Genomic DNA, 19,222 nt, shown 5'->3' on the forward strand with positions numbered 1-19,222 from the left:
TCCTGCTTCCCTAGTTGCATATACAATTACTAGCCAAGCCATCCTCTTTCCCCTTTCTCTCATTTTACATACTGTTCCTGAGGGATCCAACAACTCAATAGCTTTACAAAGCTGGTCAACACGGGTGTACCTCTTTTCCACAGGAGCCCGCTTTATTTCTTGTTTTCAAATGCTGCCGCTTTGTTCTCTCTGGGTGTTGTTTGTTTTGTTTCACATTGTTTCTGTTTGGCTTTTAAAGGTGTGCCAGCGCCAATTGGATCACAATATCCCTCTTTTTAAGTATCTTAGAGGACCAAGCCAGAGGCTTCTAAAATACCAGACGCTGTTAAAGGTAAAGTCAATGAGACAGTGCTTTCCTGTGCTGGGAAAACATGCACGTGCTGTGGTGCTCTTTTCCTTAGACATGTAGAGCTATGACTTTATCTTCCCAATGTGAAGATAGGTCTATCCTCCAGGCTTTTTCTGTCCTCCACGTCTAAAGCAGCACACCTCAGTGAGGAGTAAGACCAAAGAATCAGAGAGTTGAAAGGGACCTGGAAGCCTGGCTAATCCGACATGCAGCCCAAGGCATGAATCTCTAAGGAGGCTGCTTTGGGGCTGGAGAGGTTCTTGGGAGCAAAGGGTGAAAGGAGTCCCTCCACACTGCTGGCAGCTGAGAGGGTAGGGAGGCAGCCAGAGACTCTATTCTCATGTAAGATATCGGCAGGTAAGATATCGTCGGCTCCATTTTACAGATAAGGCAAGGAGCTTCAGAAAAGAGATGTGATTTTCCTCAAAGTCACAATTTTATGTACATTAAAGCAATGGAAGGGAGAAGGCAAAACCGGAGTCTTTTCTCTTTTTGCAACATCTACCTCCACCCCTAGATTAAGAGATCTTTCTCAAGAGCAACATAACAGAATGAATTTTGCTCTGCTGAACACCTAGGTGGTTCTCTGACATCAGCACACCTGCAGGAGAGGACTCCCAAACACCCAAACAGGACAGAAGGAGCTGTCAGGCTGCCTCCCCATGTGTGAGCTGAGGGAAAGGTTCAGCCACTTCTCCGTGTTGTGTTTTGAGTTAACCTTTATGAGCAGCTCTTGCCCAGTGGTTACCATCTCTTAAAAAAATACAAGCACCTGCTGTTTACTGGGTACCTTCCCATATAAATTTCTTATTTAATCCCCACAATCAGATGCACCAGAAAGTCTCTGGTGTATGAAGAAACTGAGGCTCAGGGAGGTTAAGCTCATTGCCTAACATTCTGCCCTCAGAAAAAGGTGCCCTTTTCGGTTTGCATCTGCAGCCTCAGCCGAGGCTGGACCAGCTATGCCGTCACCTGCTGTGGCATTACTGAACCTCTTCGGCCTTAGTTTTCTCCTGTGTGAGATACTGGAACCTCCTTCACAGGATTGGTGTGAGGGGCAAGTGGGTAATGCATGAAGAGAGCTCACTCAGTGCTGACCCCTGGGAAGCTTCCGGGAACACATAGCCATTGTTTTATACCCAGAGATGTCACACTGGTGTGGGAATGAGGGTGATGCCCACTGCCTCCCTCCACGAGTGGCATTTGTGAGTGTGTTTCAATAGTGTTCATTCAGGGCTTCACACTCCTGTAACCATCCCATCTTTACTGTCATCTAAGCTGGACAAGTCTTACCACTGAGCCCCGTGAGGAAGGAGCCAGACAAGTGGGGGTCCTCACCACCTCCGTCTGGGGGCATCGGGTACCGAGGTGCTCGAGTTTTCCCACAGAAGTGATGCTGAGACAATGATGAAGTTCTGTACCATAGCCGGAGGACCACAGGGCACAGTAATTAGAAACCCAGACTGAGGAGTTAGCCATGGTGGGTGTGGATCCAGCTCTGACGCTTCCAGACTGCTTGGACTCAGGCAAATTACTGAACCTCTCTCTGCCTCAGGTTCCTCAACTGTAACATGAAGGTAGTACTAGTACTTTCCTGGTATGTTTCTTGGGAGCATAAATGAGGTAGTCCAGGTGAAAAGTAATTAGAGAATTTTGTTACTTCATTTCACTGAGGAAATAAGAGACAGAATCACTGGAAAATATTCCTCGGGCGTCTGCGTGAAACCATGGGAGGTCACTCAAGACAAACCAGTTTTTCCCATTCACTGCATGCTGGAAAAACAAGTTCAGACCACTGGGCTGCCTGTGAGGGAAGGAAGAACTTTCCAGTGTTCTCCACCCTGAGGGACAGAGCTCATTCTGAAAGTCCTACCATCAACTTCTTTAAGAACATGGATGTCTGACTGATCGTCTCACGGCTTAGAAAGGATCATGGGATCCTGGTCTGAGAAAGCTTTTCCCTAGTACAAAAATAAGGGAAAGAAATGATAGATTATACCATTAAAAATAGACACCTGAAAAATTGGGTAAAATATCATATAAGCAAGATAGATACATGACAGATGGTCAGCATGTCTAGTAATGAGTGCATAGAAGTTAATAATTTAAAAAAAAAGAACCAAAAAGAAATGATACCTATGAAATAATATCTTTCCTGAGATATTATGAAAATTAACAGTCAGAACAGAGTTTTGAGTACATAATGTACATAATGTCTAATGAGTCATGGCAAACTGATTAAAAATATATTGTATATTAGCATATATTAAAAATAGATGCATTTAGGGACAACAGAAATTCACTTTTATTGAGCCCATGATTTATGTCAAATAGGCTATGTATGGAAACTATCAAATTTAATGTAGAGAATTTTTCTAGCCTAGATTTTAAGATATATATGATTTGGAAAATGGTACATTATTTATTTACAGTAAATTTTGCTTATTACAGGAAGAATGTTCTAGAATAGGTGGTTGTGCTGATTTCCTGTGTAATGCAAGTCATGCGATATTCATTTTTCTTCTTTTACAAAAATTAAATAGACTACTATTAGAAAAAAGAATTAATAGGGAGAGGTTAGTAAAAGGGTATAAACTTACAGCTTATGAGATGAATAAGGCTTGAGGATCTAATGTAAAACATTGTAACTGTAGTTGGTAACAGTGTATTATATAATTGCAATTTGCTAAAAGTAGAACTTAAATGTTCTTGCCAAAAAAGAAAAAAAGAGATAAATATGTGAGGTAATGGATGTGTTAATTAACAAGATGGAGGCAATCCTTTTACAATATATATGTGTACCAAATATATATACCATATATACTTTAACTTTATACTTTAAATACCTAACAGTTTTATATGTCAATTATACTTCCAAGTTGAAATAAAAAAGAAAATAATAAAAAAATGAACAGAGGACATAGGCAGTTTACAAAAGAATAAATGCTAATGGCAAACATGTTTTTGAAAGTTCTAACTCACCTGCTCTTTGAGAAATTCACATTAAAACAATGAGGTAGAATTTCTCTGTCGATTGAACTGACAACACTTTTTGATTAAATGTTAATACTCCATGTATGGTGGGGCTAATGAAGCAAGCTTTCATATATGACTGGTGGGAACATAGTCCTTCTGTAAAGAACTTGGAAATACGCATCAAAACTTTTAACATTGACGATTTCACTTCTAGGAATTTATCCTTAGGAAAAATGCACAAAGATTATTATTATAGTAAAAATTATTGAACCTAAATGTTTAATAGTAGGGAGATTAATTAATTATGATTTATCTACAGAATGCAACAGTCTGCAATTAAAAAACATGTTTACAAAAACATAATGTCATGGAAAAATGTTTGTGATATGTTAAGTGGGAAAAAATAGGCTCCAGAATAATGTTTCCAGTATGATTCTGGTTGTGGAAAGAACTCTGTGCCATTCTTTCGCCCTTACGTGTGACACACAAACTTACATACATCCTCTGTTGATTTGGCATTTGCTGGAGATTGTTGACATGGTAGATTTAGTTGGCATTTTGCTTTTTAATTTCTAATAAGGCTTTTGGGTTAATGCAGGGTCTGCTGGACTTTGAGACTCCTAAGGATTGGGAGATAGACCCAGGAGACCAGGAAGGAGGTTCGGCTAAGGTACTGTATATTAAATATTAGCTTATATAACTAACTGTCAATGGTATCTGTCTCTGGTTGGAAGGATTTATGGCAATTTTGTTTTTCTTGTTTATGATCTTTATTGTTTATATTTTCTAAAATAGCATATATCCTATAATTTATAGTCACAGAAAAAACAAAACAATTAAAGGCAATTTCAACCTGAGGTTTGTGACAGGACAAGTAGTAATACATTTTCTTTCCTTCACATAGAAATATTTTAACAGGAGGTGTGCCTGGGTGGCTCAGTTGGTCAAGCTTCAACTCTTGATTTCAGCTCGGATCATGATGTCAGGGTCGTGGGTTTGAGCCCCATTTTGGGCTCTGCATTACTGACAGTATGGAGCCTGCTTAGGATTCTGGCTCTCCCTCTCCCTGCCCCTCCCCCACTCACATTCCCTCTCTCTTAAAATAAATAAACTTAAAAAAATGTTTTAACAGGAATACGAAATTAAATGAATGTGTAAAATGCATACATAAAAGACTGGAAATAAATATGATAAAATCTCAGCTGTGGTTTTCCTGCATGGTAGGATTATGAGGGGCGCCTGGGTGGCTCAGTCGGTTGGGCATCCGACTTGGGCTCAGGTCATGATCTCGTGGTTCTCGGGTTCGAGCCCCGCATCGGGCTCCCTACTGACAGCTCAGGGCCTGGAGTCTGCTTTGTGGGTTCTGTCTCCCTCTCTCTCTGCCCCTGCCCAGCTCATACTCTCTCTCTCTCAAAAATAAATAAAACATTAAAAAAGAAGAAGAAGAGATGGGAGCCATACCACATACCACATTTCACAGGAAATTTGTGACTTACCAGTGGGGTTTCTTTTAAATTTCCTATAAAATATTCTGGTTTTAACAAGAAAAACACGAGGAGCAGTCATTTGTATGCCCTCCCTGCTCAGAATATATGGTAGGGACCCCTTCAAATTAAGAGAAGCTCAAGATACAGATAATAATTTTATAGCCTGGAGCAAGGGGAGCTAGCCTAAGTTAGTTTAGTAATATTTGTAAGGATATTTCTGAGCCCTATATTATGCAATGTAAAAGTAACTACCTGCTGTGTTTGTGGGAGGAGGGTTAGTGGGAAGGAGAGGGAATAGGAGCAGTTGAGTCACGAAAAGGAAGTTGAGGGGTTTTTTCCTGATGTTTATATATATATATATATATTTTAAAGGTTTATTCATTTTCAGAGACAGAGAGACAGAGCATGGGGGACGGGGAGGGGCAGAGAGAGAGGGAAACACAGAATCTGAAGCAGACTTCCAGGCTCTGAGCTGTCAGCACAGAGCTCAATGTGGGGCTGGAACCCACAAGCCGTGGGGTCATGACCATATATATATATATATATTTTTTTTTTTTTTGAAAGAGAAATCACAGGGGAGGGGCAAATAGAGAGGGAGACAGAGAATTCAAAGCAGGCTCTGTGCTGACAGCAGAGAGCACAAGGTGGGGGGCTCCAACTCACGAATTGCTCAAACTCATACACAGCGAGATCATGACTTTGTCTCAAGTCATTGATTGGTCTTGTCACTCAAATCCCTGATCCAAAGAAACTGATCCCCAGTGCTTAGGCAGAGATTAGGAAAATACACAAACCTTTGCTTACATCTTGCTGTAGAGGACAAAAAGAGGTGGGGCTATATGGGGGAGGGGGGCAGCAAAGAGCTGTCTGTCCTTTGTTGTAGAAATTGATGTGTTAGGAGTGCCTGGATGGCTCTGTTGGTGAAGCGTCTGACTCTTGATTTGGGCCCAGGGCATGATCTCTGGTGGTGGGATTCAGCCTGCATGTCAGGTTCTGTGCAGAGCCTGCTTGGGATTCCCTCTCTCTCTCTCCCTCTGCCCTTCCCATGCTCACTCTCTCTCTCTCAAAATAAATAAGTAAACTTTAAAAAAAAAAAAAAAAAAAAAGGAGAAATTGATGTTTAAAAAAAATTTTTTTTAATGTTTTTATTTATTTTTGAGACAGAAAGAGACAGAGCATGAGCAGGGGAGGGGCTGAGAGAGAGGGAGACACAGAATCCGAAGCAGCTCCAGGCTCTGAGCTGTCAGCACAGAGCCGGGTGCGGGGCTTGAACTCATGGACTGTGAGGTCATGACCTGAGCCGAAGTCGGACGCTTAACCTACTGAGCCACCCAGGCACCCCAGAAATTGATGTGTTTAAAAACAAAAAGGAAGAAACCAAAATCTCTTTGTTGGTATTTACCAGATAACAGATAAATATGCTATGTAGGTAGCAGGGGAATAAAATACTGAAACTGTAAGCAAAAGACTTTCACACAGAAACAGTCATCTCTATTATGTCCTAAGTGTCACAGTAGTAATAATTGGAACATTGGTCTCTTGAATTAGTTACAATGTTTCCACTTAATGCTGAGACTTTGTGTTTGGGAGGTGCAGACCATGTTGGCTTACCTCTTTCATGTCTTTCATGGTGATAGAATGTGGGAAAGACGGGGGAAGGAGAAGAGGGAGAAAGGGTAGAGCTGGAGGGGGGATTCAATGTGACAAATCCAACAGTTAGGGCATTTACATGATACTCATTAGTAAGCCTCCACATGGCAGGCAGCTCATTCTCTGCCTCTATGGGAGTTTACAAATATCCTCCTCTGGGATGGTTTTAAGCATAAATTTACCCACAGGAATATGATACTGAGATTGTACTTTTCAATAAGCCCCTGGTGGGATGTAAACAGGGAGAGCAGCTTAGATAAAGGGTCTGGGTTTTTCATGCTCTAAAAAAGGTCAGCATGGGGGCTCCTGGGTGGCTCTGTCTGTTCAGTGTCTGGCTCTTGATTTCGGTTCAGGTCATGATCTCGAGGTTCATGAGATTCTGCCCTGTTTCAGCACAGAGCCTGTGTGGGATTCTTCCTCCCTCTCTCTCTGCCTCTCTATTTCTCTCTCTTTCTCAAAATAAATAAATAAACTTTTTAAAATAAAAGGTCAGTATGTTTCTTATATAGCAGGAATATAATATCCATGATTTTGTGAACGTCATTCTTCATTAGTTCAACGTACAGAAGGTGCAGTTGATTATTTTGCTTGTGTGTTTATCATGTATATAAACCAACAAGTATCTTTAACCACCGTTCTTTGGGAGCAGGGAAAGAGATCCATGTATTTGCCTTCTCAGTCTCTGTGCTGGCTGGATTGGTCTCTCCTTATCTCTGTCCTGTTTCCCTTGTTCACTTGGTAGATGGTTTACCTTTTGATTTCCAACAAGGCATTTGGTTTCCACAGAATGGGCCAAAGAGGACCAAGGATTCAGCATTCTTAGCTGAACTACAACAAGCTTTGGCCATGATGGAGGATTTGATCAAGTCCTGTGAGTTGGCCGTGGACCTGGCAGCAGTCACTGGATGTCCGGTATGTGCCATAGCAAGTGTTGGAACATCTCAGCAAATGGCAGGCACAATATTACAAACATAGGAGATAGCTTATGGCAAAGTTAGAGAGATGACCTGTGGTAAAGGAATTGGACTCTGAGGAAAGTAGCCTAAATTGTTCTGCAAATCTGTGCTGTAGGAATCGAGGCAACAGCTTAGCATTTTCAGGAATCTTGTGTTGTATTTCCTGGGGTCTTGAATATTGAGACTGGCCCACACTCTGGAAAAGCCAGGAACTCAAGGACCAGGACATATATGGGCGGGGCAAAGTGATGAAGGAGTAATTTATTCTGACTCATGGCACTATTAAAAGATTAAATTTTTTTCCTTCTTGACTCAGATTTTCTTGGTACAAAGTCCTTTGAAAATAGGTCCTAAGTGAAAGTCTAACTCCATTTTCACATCGCAGATCTCAGAAGAGGTCTGACAAGCATATATCGTACATCCCTTAATCCAAATGATTGAAGGAAAATACCAAAAGAAGCAATGCTAAGGAGTTGAACTCTCTCAACCCAGGCATTAGGGCAAACTCCTGAGTAGGTCAATTCCAGGAATTCCAGGCAAGCTATCTTCTGTAACTGTATGGGCTTCTTAGGACTGGCCCATCACTGGTTTTCCTGGAGGTGCTCTAGATCTTGACTTAGGTGGATTAGTTTTCCATCACTGCCATAAAAACTTACCACCACCTTGGTGGCTTAGAGCAGCACAAATTTATTATATTATAGTTCCATGGGTCAGAAGTACAACACAGTCTCACCAGGCTAAAATCAAGGTGTCTACTTTCCTTTTGGGAGGCTGTGGGAGAGAATCTGTTTCCTTGCCTTGTCCAGCTCATTAAGGCCACACACATCCCCTGGCTCATGGTTTCACTCTCCATTTCAAAGTTCTTCTCAAATCACATCATTCTTGGACCTTCTCTTCGACTTTCAAGGACTCTTGTGGTTACATTGGACCCATCCATTAATCCCTGGTATCTCCCCATCTCGAAATCAGCTGATGAACAGCCCTAATTCCATTAGCAACCTTAATTCCCATTTGTCACGTAACTTGACATATTCTCAGATTCCAGGGATTAGGACGTGGCCCTCTTTGGGAGGCTATTATTCTGTCTACCACACAAGGATCAAGCATTCTGAGAATTACATTTCAGACAGATACTTTTCCTTCTTATTTTTATCCCATTTTAACATACTGTTCATTGAAGTCTAGGCAAATGAAATGACCTTTCTCTTCTTTCCTGATCATAAGTCAAACCTTGCAAATTAATTAGGGGCCAATGTGGTCTTTTTATTTCCCTCCCTCCTGGTATTTCTCTGACCAGCATCTCAGAAGCAGCCCCACTGGGTCCACAGTGATCAGGCAGTGAATGCTGTTACTGTACCCTGGGACTCAAGAGTGCTCTCTGCTTACTTCTGATGCATGATTCAGAAGGGTATTCATGAAGCACAGTGTATGTGAGAGAGGGGATGATTTTCTTGGTAAATTTTTTTTCCTTCTTCATTTAAGGAAACTCAAGGAAGCAATTTGTTTAATCATTTTGGGACATCTTCCTGTTCTTTTTATCTTTGAACACGTGTCAGCTAATCCTGTTAGTATCCATCTCCCTGAATCAAATGAATGTCTTGGAAATCATACACAGGGCAGGAAACTCCCAGTTTTATTCTAAGTGTGGGTAACATAGGAGGAGGAAGTTATGAGAAAATAATTACCAAAATGTGAGTAAGTAGAATTCTAATTTCACTTAAGGAAGCTTGCATGCAAATGAGATGAAGCAGCTTATAGAATTTTAGGCAGTTTTGCATCAAATGCAAAGAACTTCTTTCTCCCGTATGTCCTCGGAATTGTGCCTTTGACGTAAACTCTTGGTTTTTTCACTAAGATTTTAACTTGCTTTACGTCTAGTACATTAGCTACTTTACCCTGACAGTTTTATCTAATCCTATTGAATTATAGGCGGTGAAATTTTCAGTTTCTGATTCAGGATTAGATCCACGGAAAGAAGAGTTAGCTCACCCAAGATTACGTCGTGCATCAACCTGGACTACTTCTTGGACATCTTCCTTCCCTGTCCACGGTGCCATTCTCTCAACACTTTGTTCATCTGATTTTGTTTAGCGTTTACTAGCAACTCAGCTACTCCTAACTCAGATCTTAGGACTCTGAGATTCTTTGACTCTGCTTTGTAGAACCTTAGCACAGGGTGTTTACAATCATGTGCTGAGTGTGTGGACAAACCTAGAACTTAACCTGTTAGTTTCACTACTTGGTATCCAATATTAACGTGGTTCTGAAAAGGAAGGACACTGAACTTCAGTGGGTGAATGCATAATTAAAACAACTGAAAATATTCCCTCCTGATATTTACAATGTTATTCCTGTTGTACACTCAGTTAGTTCTTGGTTTATCACAGAAACTAAAAAAAAAAAAATTTTGTTTTAAGAAAGTTTATTTTGTGGAACACCGAGATGTCATTTATTCCCTCCATTGGCAAAAAAAAAAAAAAAAAAAAAAGTGTCCCCTCTATTCAATCCAACGCATAAAATAGAGATTTGTATAGAGTCCTTTTCAATCCTGACTTGCCAGGAACAAGTTCCAAAGTTGAGTAGTAAAGGTTATTTTCTGGAACAAATTATGCCATTCAATAAAGGATATATTTTTATTGCAAGTTTTGTGGGCTAAGGCCAGGTATTTTATTTCAGTTCCTACTTTACTTGCCGTAGTGTTGGCTGCAGAGATAAGACTGAGTAAATAATCTTAACAACTCAGTGAAATTGCGTTGTGCTTCTTCCCACGCTCAAGACACCTGTGTCTAAGGGCGGTTGGTTGTAAGGAGTTAATGAGGATTAATCACAATAAAAGCAGCTAGCACTGTGCCTGGCAGCTGGTAGATGCTGAAGAAAGGGCCCTACAGCTGACTTCCTTGGGTACTTGATCAGACCGGAAAGGAAGGAACCCCTTTGCTTCTGGTGATTGTATTAAGGGGCTTTTCTGTCCTATGGCTTCTTCTTTTTGTTTCTGGACTTTGTGCTGATGCATTTATCCAGATGTTTCCTATGTCTTTGTGCAAGAAATATATATCCTTGTCACATTGCTGTCACTGCCAGGGATGGAAACCTGGGCATCCGAAAGTGGTCTCTTTCTTGAGGCCGTGTTCAGTAGACACTCTCCCAGCCAGATTTTTCATTTCGCTGATATAGTCACATTTGAAATTCTTCTATCAGAGTTCTTACCTACAAAATTCCACACATGAAAAATGGTAATAGTTACTAGTTTATATTGCCATCATTTCCCACATGGAGGAGGCCATCTGACTTTTCACGTCATTATTTGTTTTGGGATAGCCCCTGTGTTGTATCTCTGAGTTGATATCTATTAGATGCAACACACCAGGGGTGCCTGGGTGGCTCAGTTGGTTAAGCGTCCAACTTCGGCTCGGGTCATGATCTCACTGCTCGTGAGTTCGAGTCCTGCATCGGGCTCTGTGCTGACAGTGCAGAGCCTGGAGCCTGCTTTGGATTCTGTGTGTGTCTCTCTCTCTGCCCCGCCCCCACTCATGCTTTGTCTCTCTTTCTATCTCTCTCAAAAATAAATAAACATTAAAAAAACTTAAAAAGATTCAACACACCAAAGTGATGGCCACAAATATTACATCATTACTAGAAAACCTGGTTTGCAGATATATTCATTTCCTAGAGCTGCAATAAAAAAGCTCCACAGTTCTGGAGGCTAAAAGTAAAAAATCAGGGTGATATCAGGCCTTTGCTCCCTCTGAAGACTCTAGGAAAGAATCCTCCTTCCTTGCTTTCACCCCTGGCTTCTAGTAGTTGCCAGCAATTCTCGGCATTCCTTGGCTTATAGCTGCATCACTCCAGTTTCTGCCTGTCTTCATGGAGTCACCTCTATGTGTGTGCCTGTGTCTGCATCTCTGTTTTCTCTTCTCATGAGGACACTAGTCATTGCATTAGGGCCCACCCTATTCTAGGAGGATTTCCTTTTAGCTAAGTACAACTGCAAACACCTTATTTCCAAATAAGGTCACATTCTGAGGCCCCAGGTGGACATGAGTTTTTTTGGAGACATTGTTCAATCTAGTACTGGGGCATCACCAAATTAGTTTCCTCACAGTGTGGAGCATTTAGTTTCGTGTCCCCCCAGGTACTCGTGCCAGTAAACGAATAAATATTATATGTCAAAGGGACATATATCTGCAGGAGTTATGCATGTGGTCTCCGGCCCTGGAACCAACTTCAATCTAATTGGAAAGAAAGGATACATATAGTTGAAAAGATGATCAAGGGTCATCTTTGATCTTGCTCAGAGGGATCCCCCTGCCCTTGCCCTTGGGAGGTGGGGTTGCCTCCATGCCAGCATACATCCTCGCTGGTGGTAATACGTGTGCACCTGCTCTTCATCAGCTCTGCATAGGGCACACACCCTTGGCTGCTGCAAGATGGGCCTTGAGCATTGAGATGTCCAATCCCATCACAAGTGTGGTCCCTAGAAAGTGTATGCAAATACCTGGATGACATGCAGCCCTTCTGTTTCAGCTGGACTCAAAAGACCCAGCAGTTCCCTCCATTGACCTCCAGTGATGATGGGCTTACTGGAATAGGTGACCATAGAGCCTTGGGAAGAGTCAGAACAAAGAGCTGGGCTCACAGAGGTGGGAATGGGACAATTCCAGGACTCATAGCAGCTCTAGGGCCTTGGCTTGGGAGAAGTGGAGGTTTTCACCTGTGTGCCCTGCCTGTATGTGCCAGATACATCCACACACCTGATGTCTTCTCCTCTCACCACCCACTGACTGGTTCGTTCCCTCTGTCCATGTCTTGTCCTCTTCCTCATAGTTTCTGGTGACTCACTTTATTGCTCTGCTACCTAATTGTATTTTACACCTCTTGCTCTCCTACAACGCATCTCACAGCTACAATTCCTGTGGATTACTGCCCTAGTTCAGACAGCAGTCAAGTTGGCTGGCCCCTCTCTGAATTTATATCTGTTGGTCAATTGCCTACTAAGGTGCAGACAGCTGTGGCTGCTGGAGGGATGAGGTGGAAAGAGCAGAGGTGATAAAGACAACATCGCCACCTAAAGTTGCCTCTTCAGCAAAGCTATAGACAAGGCAGTATCCTCATGGCCTTGGCAGTCACTTTAACTAACCTCACCCAGCTCTCCACAGGTCATTAGAGAGTACACGCCTGGACTTGTTCCCCACTCCCCCATCATTCGGGTTTCTTTTAGAATTGCTTTTACCAGCTGTGCTTCGAAGTGATGCCTGCACGTTCACCAAATGTGTTGTCAGAAAACAGCTTTACCTAAAATCCACTTGTCTATCTATTCTGGGGTGTGGTTGAGGACATGTTCAGTATTTGACTCAGTGATTCTTTATTGAGGACCAGGACCCATGGAAGAAATTTCTCTCATATCTCATTAATAGGAATTGCTGTGTGTTTCCTGAACAACTGGTTTGGGTATGTTTTGGGGCATAATGTATCATATAGTGTTTCCCTCTGTACTGCCCACTAGAAGGTCAGAATCTTGTCTGCAACAGGTTTACATGGCTTTATTATATGGGTTTTATGTACAACTTCTTCATCTTTATTTTAATCTTTTTTTCACCCTAATTTCCTTGGTTATTTTCTGTCTGCTTGTATTGTATATATTTTTATAAGATATATCAATTTTTTTTAATGAGGTGGAATATAAATACATTTTAAAATAGAAACTACCAGGGTGCCTGGATGGCTCAGTTGGTTAAGCATCTGACTCTTGATTTCGGCTCAGGTCATGATCTCACAGTTCACGGATTAGAGCCCCGCATTGGGCTCTGTGCTAACAGCGGGGACTGGCATGAGATTCTCTGTCTCCCTCTGTCTCTGCCCCTCCCCTGCTTATGCCCCCCACCAAAGTAAAATAAGTAAGCTTAAAAAAATAAAATAGAAACTACTGATTATAGCTGTTCATGTGGCAAATATTAAGCACCTACTTTTGCCAATGGCCTTGATGAAAATGTATTTCCTGAATTATTTATGTGTATATAGTAGAAACTGAATGGGTTTAAAGGAGAATGCAATCACTGCGATTGCCACAGTGGCTCCTGGAAGGATGTGGAAAAAGTGAAGAATTTCTCCGGGGTCCTCATGAACCCATTATCTACCTGTTTTGGAGCCTGGTCAAGCTGAGCCTGTGCAGTCAAAGCAAGAGTGTCATGCTTTCAGGGGCACAGTCCTTATGGCTTGGGGCTCTTTATTCCTTCACTCACCACAGTTTACACGTGTAAACTGTACAAAGCAAAAAGAGAAAAATAGCACCGTAAGCACCAACTTCACTTCTTGAAGTTTTTATTTTAGAATTTCAGAAGTGCAGCAAATCATTTTAATATTCACAGTTTGCTCAATATAAACAATAAATTATAAAAATGCCCAGTTATAAATAATGCACATATTTCTAGTATTAACTCTCAGGAATTGTAAGGATTTATGTCAGCTAGGCATAACTCAGGGAAAATTCTCTTTCCTGGTCCTTTTCAAATAATTTTCTCCTTTTGGTGTTTTCCTTTAGGGAAATAAATTCTTTATTATCTACCTCAAGTGGTCTAGTTTTTTTAAAAATACAAGATAAAATACAATATTCTTAGCTCATCTCACTCTGCTACCCTTTGGAGACAGGTCAGAGATGGCAGAGTCACTAATTTGGACTTTTAACCAGACACAGGAGAAAGGTGGGTTTGCTAGTGGAGGGATAAGCATCGTAAAATGGTCCCTGAAGCCAAATAGACTTTCTAAAACATTTTGTCATTTGGGGTTATCTTTGCCCCATCCGCTCACTCTGAAAAACACAAAGTTGAATGTAATTACTATTTCCATTACAATGTTATGAAGATTAGGGGATATTAAGCTTTTTTCCTTCAGAACAAATCTCACGTTCTCAGCTTCTCATACCCAAAGCAGATGTTAGGATAGAGATGAAATGCATGGATTATTATGGAATAGGTCCATAATGCAGCAAAAATTCTGTCACTCCTGAACATACCTAAATGTGAATTTCTTGCCCTTTTAAAGTAGACTGTCATGTATCAAAAACAAAGAAGAGGAAACAGAAGTCTGCTAGCTGAAATAACTCTAAAGACAAAAATATCAGAGTACCAGTATCTTTACTTCAAGTATTTCTAACATGCTTTATGTTTCTTACCTTGCACAGCTGAACTATTTCCCTACATAACTGAAAGGTGCCATGCTCAGTGAAGCTCACAAAATTGTAGTTTTGATTTAGTGACAGATGAGCCTGATTGGCACTTTCAAAATTGTCAACTTCAAATAAGCACGCTTTATAATTTGGAAATAGACCCTTATGGGCTCTTTCCCTGTCAAGAAATGTAACAGCTTATTTTTATGTATGTCTGTGTTTCCCAAAGGATGACATCAGGAAACTGGGCAAGCTGTTGATGCATGGTTCTTTCAGTGTCTGGACAGTTCACAAGGATCGTTATAAAATGAAGGATTTTATTCGATTTAAGCCCAGCCAGAGGCAAATCTATCTTTTTGAAAGAGGAATCGTGTTCTGTAAGATACGAATGGAGCCCAGTGACCAGGGCCTATCTCCTCATTACAGCTTTAAGAAATCCATGAAGGTAAAGGGGTCCTGTTGCATTTGGGAATCAGCAGCAATATTTCTATGGAGAGAAATATCAATATCCTTGTTTTACAGATCAGGAAACTAAAGCCTAGAGAGGAGAGGTTAACTTGCCAAATGCCACACAACAGAACTAGACTCCACATCCAGATCTTTCTAACTCCAAAGTCAAGCTGGTAATCAGTCACTGAACAGGGTCAGGGCTGGCATTGAGAAAAGAGTGCTAGGTAGAGAAAAGGGACCATATGGCAGCCTGTCTGGACAAATTAATTGGGAAAGTACCCTCCAGGCAGAGGGGTGAAAGACTTGGTGATTAGAACATGGGCTGGATTTCATCTTTGACTTACCCTTCTCAACCACACATCTTTGCATACAAGCGTTGACAATATCCTGGCTCTGGAGGTGTAGGAACCCACGTCTACACCAAGCATCATCTCTCGCCTGTGTAGGAAATATTTCATAGCTGGTGAGGAGACCCCCCTCCCCCCCACACACACATGCATGTGTGCAACACACACACATTTGTGCTTTTGTGATTGAAGTTGCTAATTGTTCATAGTAGCTTTTGTTATTTATGTTTCTTAGTGGAGACTAATTCGGTTACTATTATATACAGATTTGTGAAATACTTAGGTGTTAAAGGAGAGATGATCTCTTTGCTTAAAGTTTGAGGACTCCATGAAAAGATACAGTCTGTGTTGTCCCCTGAAACAGAGAAGAGAGATGACACTGTGTGCTTTATGCTCCTTGGGGCCATTAACAGACAACACAAAACATGTGAAAGGAAGATAGAAGAGAACTACCAAGGGTAGAAAGAACTAGAGTGGCTGACGGGGACAGTTTAAAAATCAGACAACGGTGGTACAGCAGTTTTTCTTCTTTCTTTACAATAGCTGAAGACACTTTCAGTTCGCCAGCTTGGAAGGGGGAGCAACAGAAAGTTTGAAGTTGCCAACCGAAATGGACTTGAGAAATACATCCTGCAGGTAAAGCTCATGCCTTCCTCACAGGTGTCTTCTACTCTTTCCTTATTGTGTTCCATGACTTGGCAAGTGTTTTCTATCTCATTATTCTAAAGGTTATCCAGAAAATAAAAACCCTGTCCAATTAATGTTCCACGTGATCTGATACTCAGAGTGTCTTCTTATCTGCAATTGCAGGCAACTTCAAAGGAAATCAGAGATTGTTGGTTTTCAGAAATAAGTAAATTACTAATGGAACAGCAAAACAATATTAAAGGTAAGGTTACCCTGCTGACTTTAGTCTGCAGAGTTATACTGATTCTAATTTTGTGGTGGGTGTGCACACTGGGGATATTGTTAAAGAAAATGGTTTGCCAGGAAAATAACTGTGGCCACATTTTCATGGCACCTGGAAGCACCTATGCTTGCTTTAAGTTGTGTGGGGTTTGTATGTGTGTGTGTGTGTGTGTGTGGTTGTGTGTGGATGTGTTCAACTGTGTTCCCCCTACATACCAAATTGTCGAGGTCAACTTTCTCAACCCCAAATCCCAAACCCACCCAAGATTATGTTATGGGGATTTTTTTTTTAATTTTTTTTTTAACATTTATTCATTTTGAGACAGAAAGAGACAGAGCATGAACGGGGGAAGGTCAGAGAGAGAGGGAGACACAATCCGAAACAGGCTCCGGGCTCTGAGCTGTCAGCACAGAGCCCGACGTGGGGCTCGAACTCACAGACCGCGAGATCATGACCTGAGCCTAAGTTGGACGTCCAACCGACTGAGCCACCCAGGCACCCCTATGTTATGGGGATTTAAATGGCCAGTACTACTTTCAGAAGCTGTACTGCCTTTTTTTTTTTTTAAGCTGAGATATAATTAGCATACCATAAAATGCACTCTTATTCAAGTGTATAGTTCAGTGGGTTTTGATCTCTTCACAAGGTTGTGCAACCGTCACCAGAACATTTTCATCACGCTCCCCAACAATAAAACCCTGTGCCCATTGGCAATCATTCCCCATCTTCCTCCTCCCCTCTGACCCTGGCAACTGTGAATCTGCTTTCTATCTCTATGGATTTTCTTCTTCTGGACATTTTACAGAAACAGAATCATATAACATGTGGCATGTTCTGTTTAGTTTCTTTCACCCAGCAAAATTTTTCCAGTGTTCATCCATATTGTAGCATGTCTCAGTACTTTATTCCTTTCCATAGCTGAGATATAGTACATTGTATGGATATAACATATCTGTTTATCCATTCATAAGCTGATGGATATTTTGGTTGTTTCCATTTTTTGGATAGTATGAATAATGCTGCTATGGAAACTTGTGTATAAGTTTTTGTGTGAACCTCTGGGAAAAATACATATATATATTATACATGTATACATGTATAATATATATAAATAATTTCTGGGCCATATGGTAACACTAACTCTATGCTAACTTTCTGAGGAATTTCCAAATTGTTTTCCAAAGCACTACTACCATTTCTTGTTTGCACCAGCAATGTATGAGGGTTCCATCTTCTCCCTTCCCTCACCAACACTTGTTATTGTCTTTTTATTATTACTATTATTATTATAGCCATCTCAATAAATATGAAATGGTAGCTCATTGTGGTTTTGATTTGCACTTCCCTAATGCTAGTAATATTGAGCATCTTTTCATGTGCCTATTGACCATTTAAAAAAATTTTTTTTAGGGGCAACTGGGTGGCTCAGTCGGTTAGGTGTCCGACTTCGGCTCAGGTCATGATCTCACGGTCTGTGAGTTCGAGCCCTGCGTCAGGCTCTGTGCTGATAGTCCCTTCTCTGCTCATGCTCTGTCTCTCTCAAAAATAAATAAATGTTAAATTTTTTTTTTAATGTTTGTTTATTTTTGAGACAGAGAGAGACAGAGCATGAGCAGGGGAGGGGCAGAGAGAGAGACAGACACAGAATCCGAAGCAGGCACCACGCTCTGAGCTGTCAGCGCAGAGCCCGACGTGGGGCTCGAACCCACAAACCTTGAGATCATGACCTGAGCCAACCAACTAAGCCACCCAGGCGCCCCAACTTATTGGCCATTTGTATATTTTCTGTGAAGAAATGTCTATACAACGCCTATATATAAAACCTCTATATTCTGGGTACTAGACTTTTATCAGATATATGATTTACAAATATTTTTTCACATTCTGTGGCTTGTCTTTTCGCTTTCTTGATGACTTCTTTGTTGAAGTCTAATTTATCTTTTTTTTCTTTGGTTGTTTGTGTTTTAGCGTCATATCTAAAAAATCATTGCCTAATGGCGCCTGAGTAGCTTTGTTGGTTAAGCATCCAACTCCTGATTTCAGCTCTGGTCATGATCTCATGGTTTGTGTGATCGAGCCCCGCATTGTCAGTGCAGAGCCTGCCTGGGATTCTGTCTCTCCCTCTCTCTCTATCCAGCCCTCTATCTCTCAAAATAAATAAATAAACATTAAAAAAAAAAAAAGAAATCATTGCATAATCCAAGATTTATACCTGTGCTTTCTTCTAAAAATTTGTTTTTAACTCCTTGATCCACTGTGAGTTAATCTTTGAATTAGGGATCTAAGCTTATTCTTCCACATGTGTATATCCTATTGTCCCTGAACCATTTGTTAAAAAGACTGTTCTGTTCTTCATGAATGGTCTGGGCACTTTTTATGGATTCAAGTGACTTAACAATGTTTGTATTCCCCCCAAATTCATATGTTGGAACTTTACCCAATGGTATTAGGAAGTGAAGACTTTGGGAGGTAATTAGGAGTAGATGAGGTTATAAGAGCGGAGCTGACATGAATAGGATTAATGCCATCATAAATGCCATGAGAGAATTTTCTTCCTATCTCTGCTCTCTGCTATGTGAGGATATAATGAGAAGTCAGCAACCTCAACCTAGAAGAGAACCCTCACCAGAACACAACCATGTGATCTAAGATTTCCAAACCTCTAGAACTATAAGAAATAAATTTCTGTTGTTTATAAGCCACCCAGTCTATGGTACTTTGTTATAGCAGCTTAAACTAAGACAACACCCTTGTTGAAAATCAATTGACCATCGATGCAGAATTTTTGGTTGAGTCTTTTTCTTTAAGCACTTTGAATATGTCGTGTCATTGTTTTGTGGCCTCCATAGTTTCTGATAAGAAATCAACTATTAATCTTATTTGAAAATCTCTTGCATATGACAAGCGGCTTTTCTCTTACTACTTTCAGATTCTT

The 19,222-nt window shown here is 40.9% G+C and overlaps 1 protein-coding gene across 1 annotated transcript in view; it reads left to right on the forward strand.

The window, feature by feature from the left end:
* Positions 1 to 19,222, forward strand: part of MCF2L2 (MCF.2 cell line derived transforming sequence-like 2) — a 254,578-nt gene that overhangs the window by 209,132 nt on the left and 26,224 nt on the right. Inside the window, exons 20-25 of the mRNA XM_042956659.1 lie at positions 239 to 331; positions 3,924 to 3,995; positions 7,249 to 7,374; positions 14,810 to 15,025; positions 15,921 to 16,013; positions 16,188 to 16,266. Of these exons, the coding sequence (XP_042812593.1) occupies positions 239 to 331; positions 3,924 to 3,995; positions 7,249 to 7,374; positions 14,810 to 15,025; positions 15,921 to 16,013; positions 16,188 to 16,266 (679 nt within the window). The remainder of the gene's footprint in view (positions 1 to 238; positions 332 to 3,923; positions 3,996 to 7,248; positions 7,375 to 14,809; positions 15,026 to 15,920; positions 16,014 to 16,187; positions 16,267 to 19,222) is intronic.

The sequence above is a fragment of the Panthera tigris genome, chromosome C2 (assembly GCF_018350195.1).
Source record: "Panthera tigris isolate Pti1 chromosome C2, P.tigris_Pti1_mat1.1, whole genome shotgun sequence".
Taxonomy (NCBI): domain Eukaryota; kingdom Metazoa; phylum Chordata; class Mammalia; order Carnivora; family Felidae; genus Panthera; species Panthera tigris.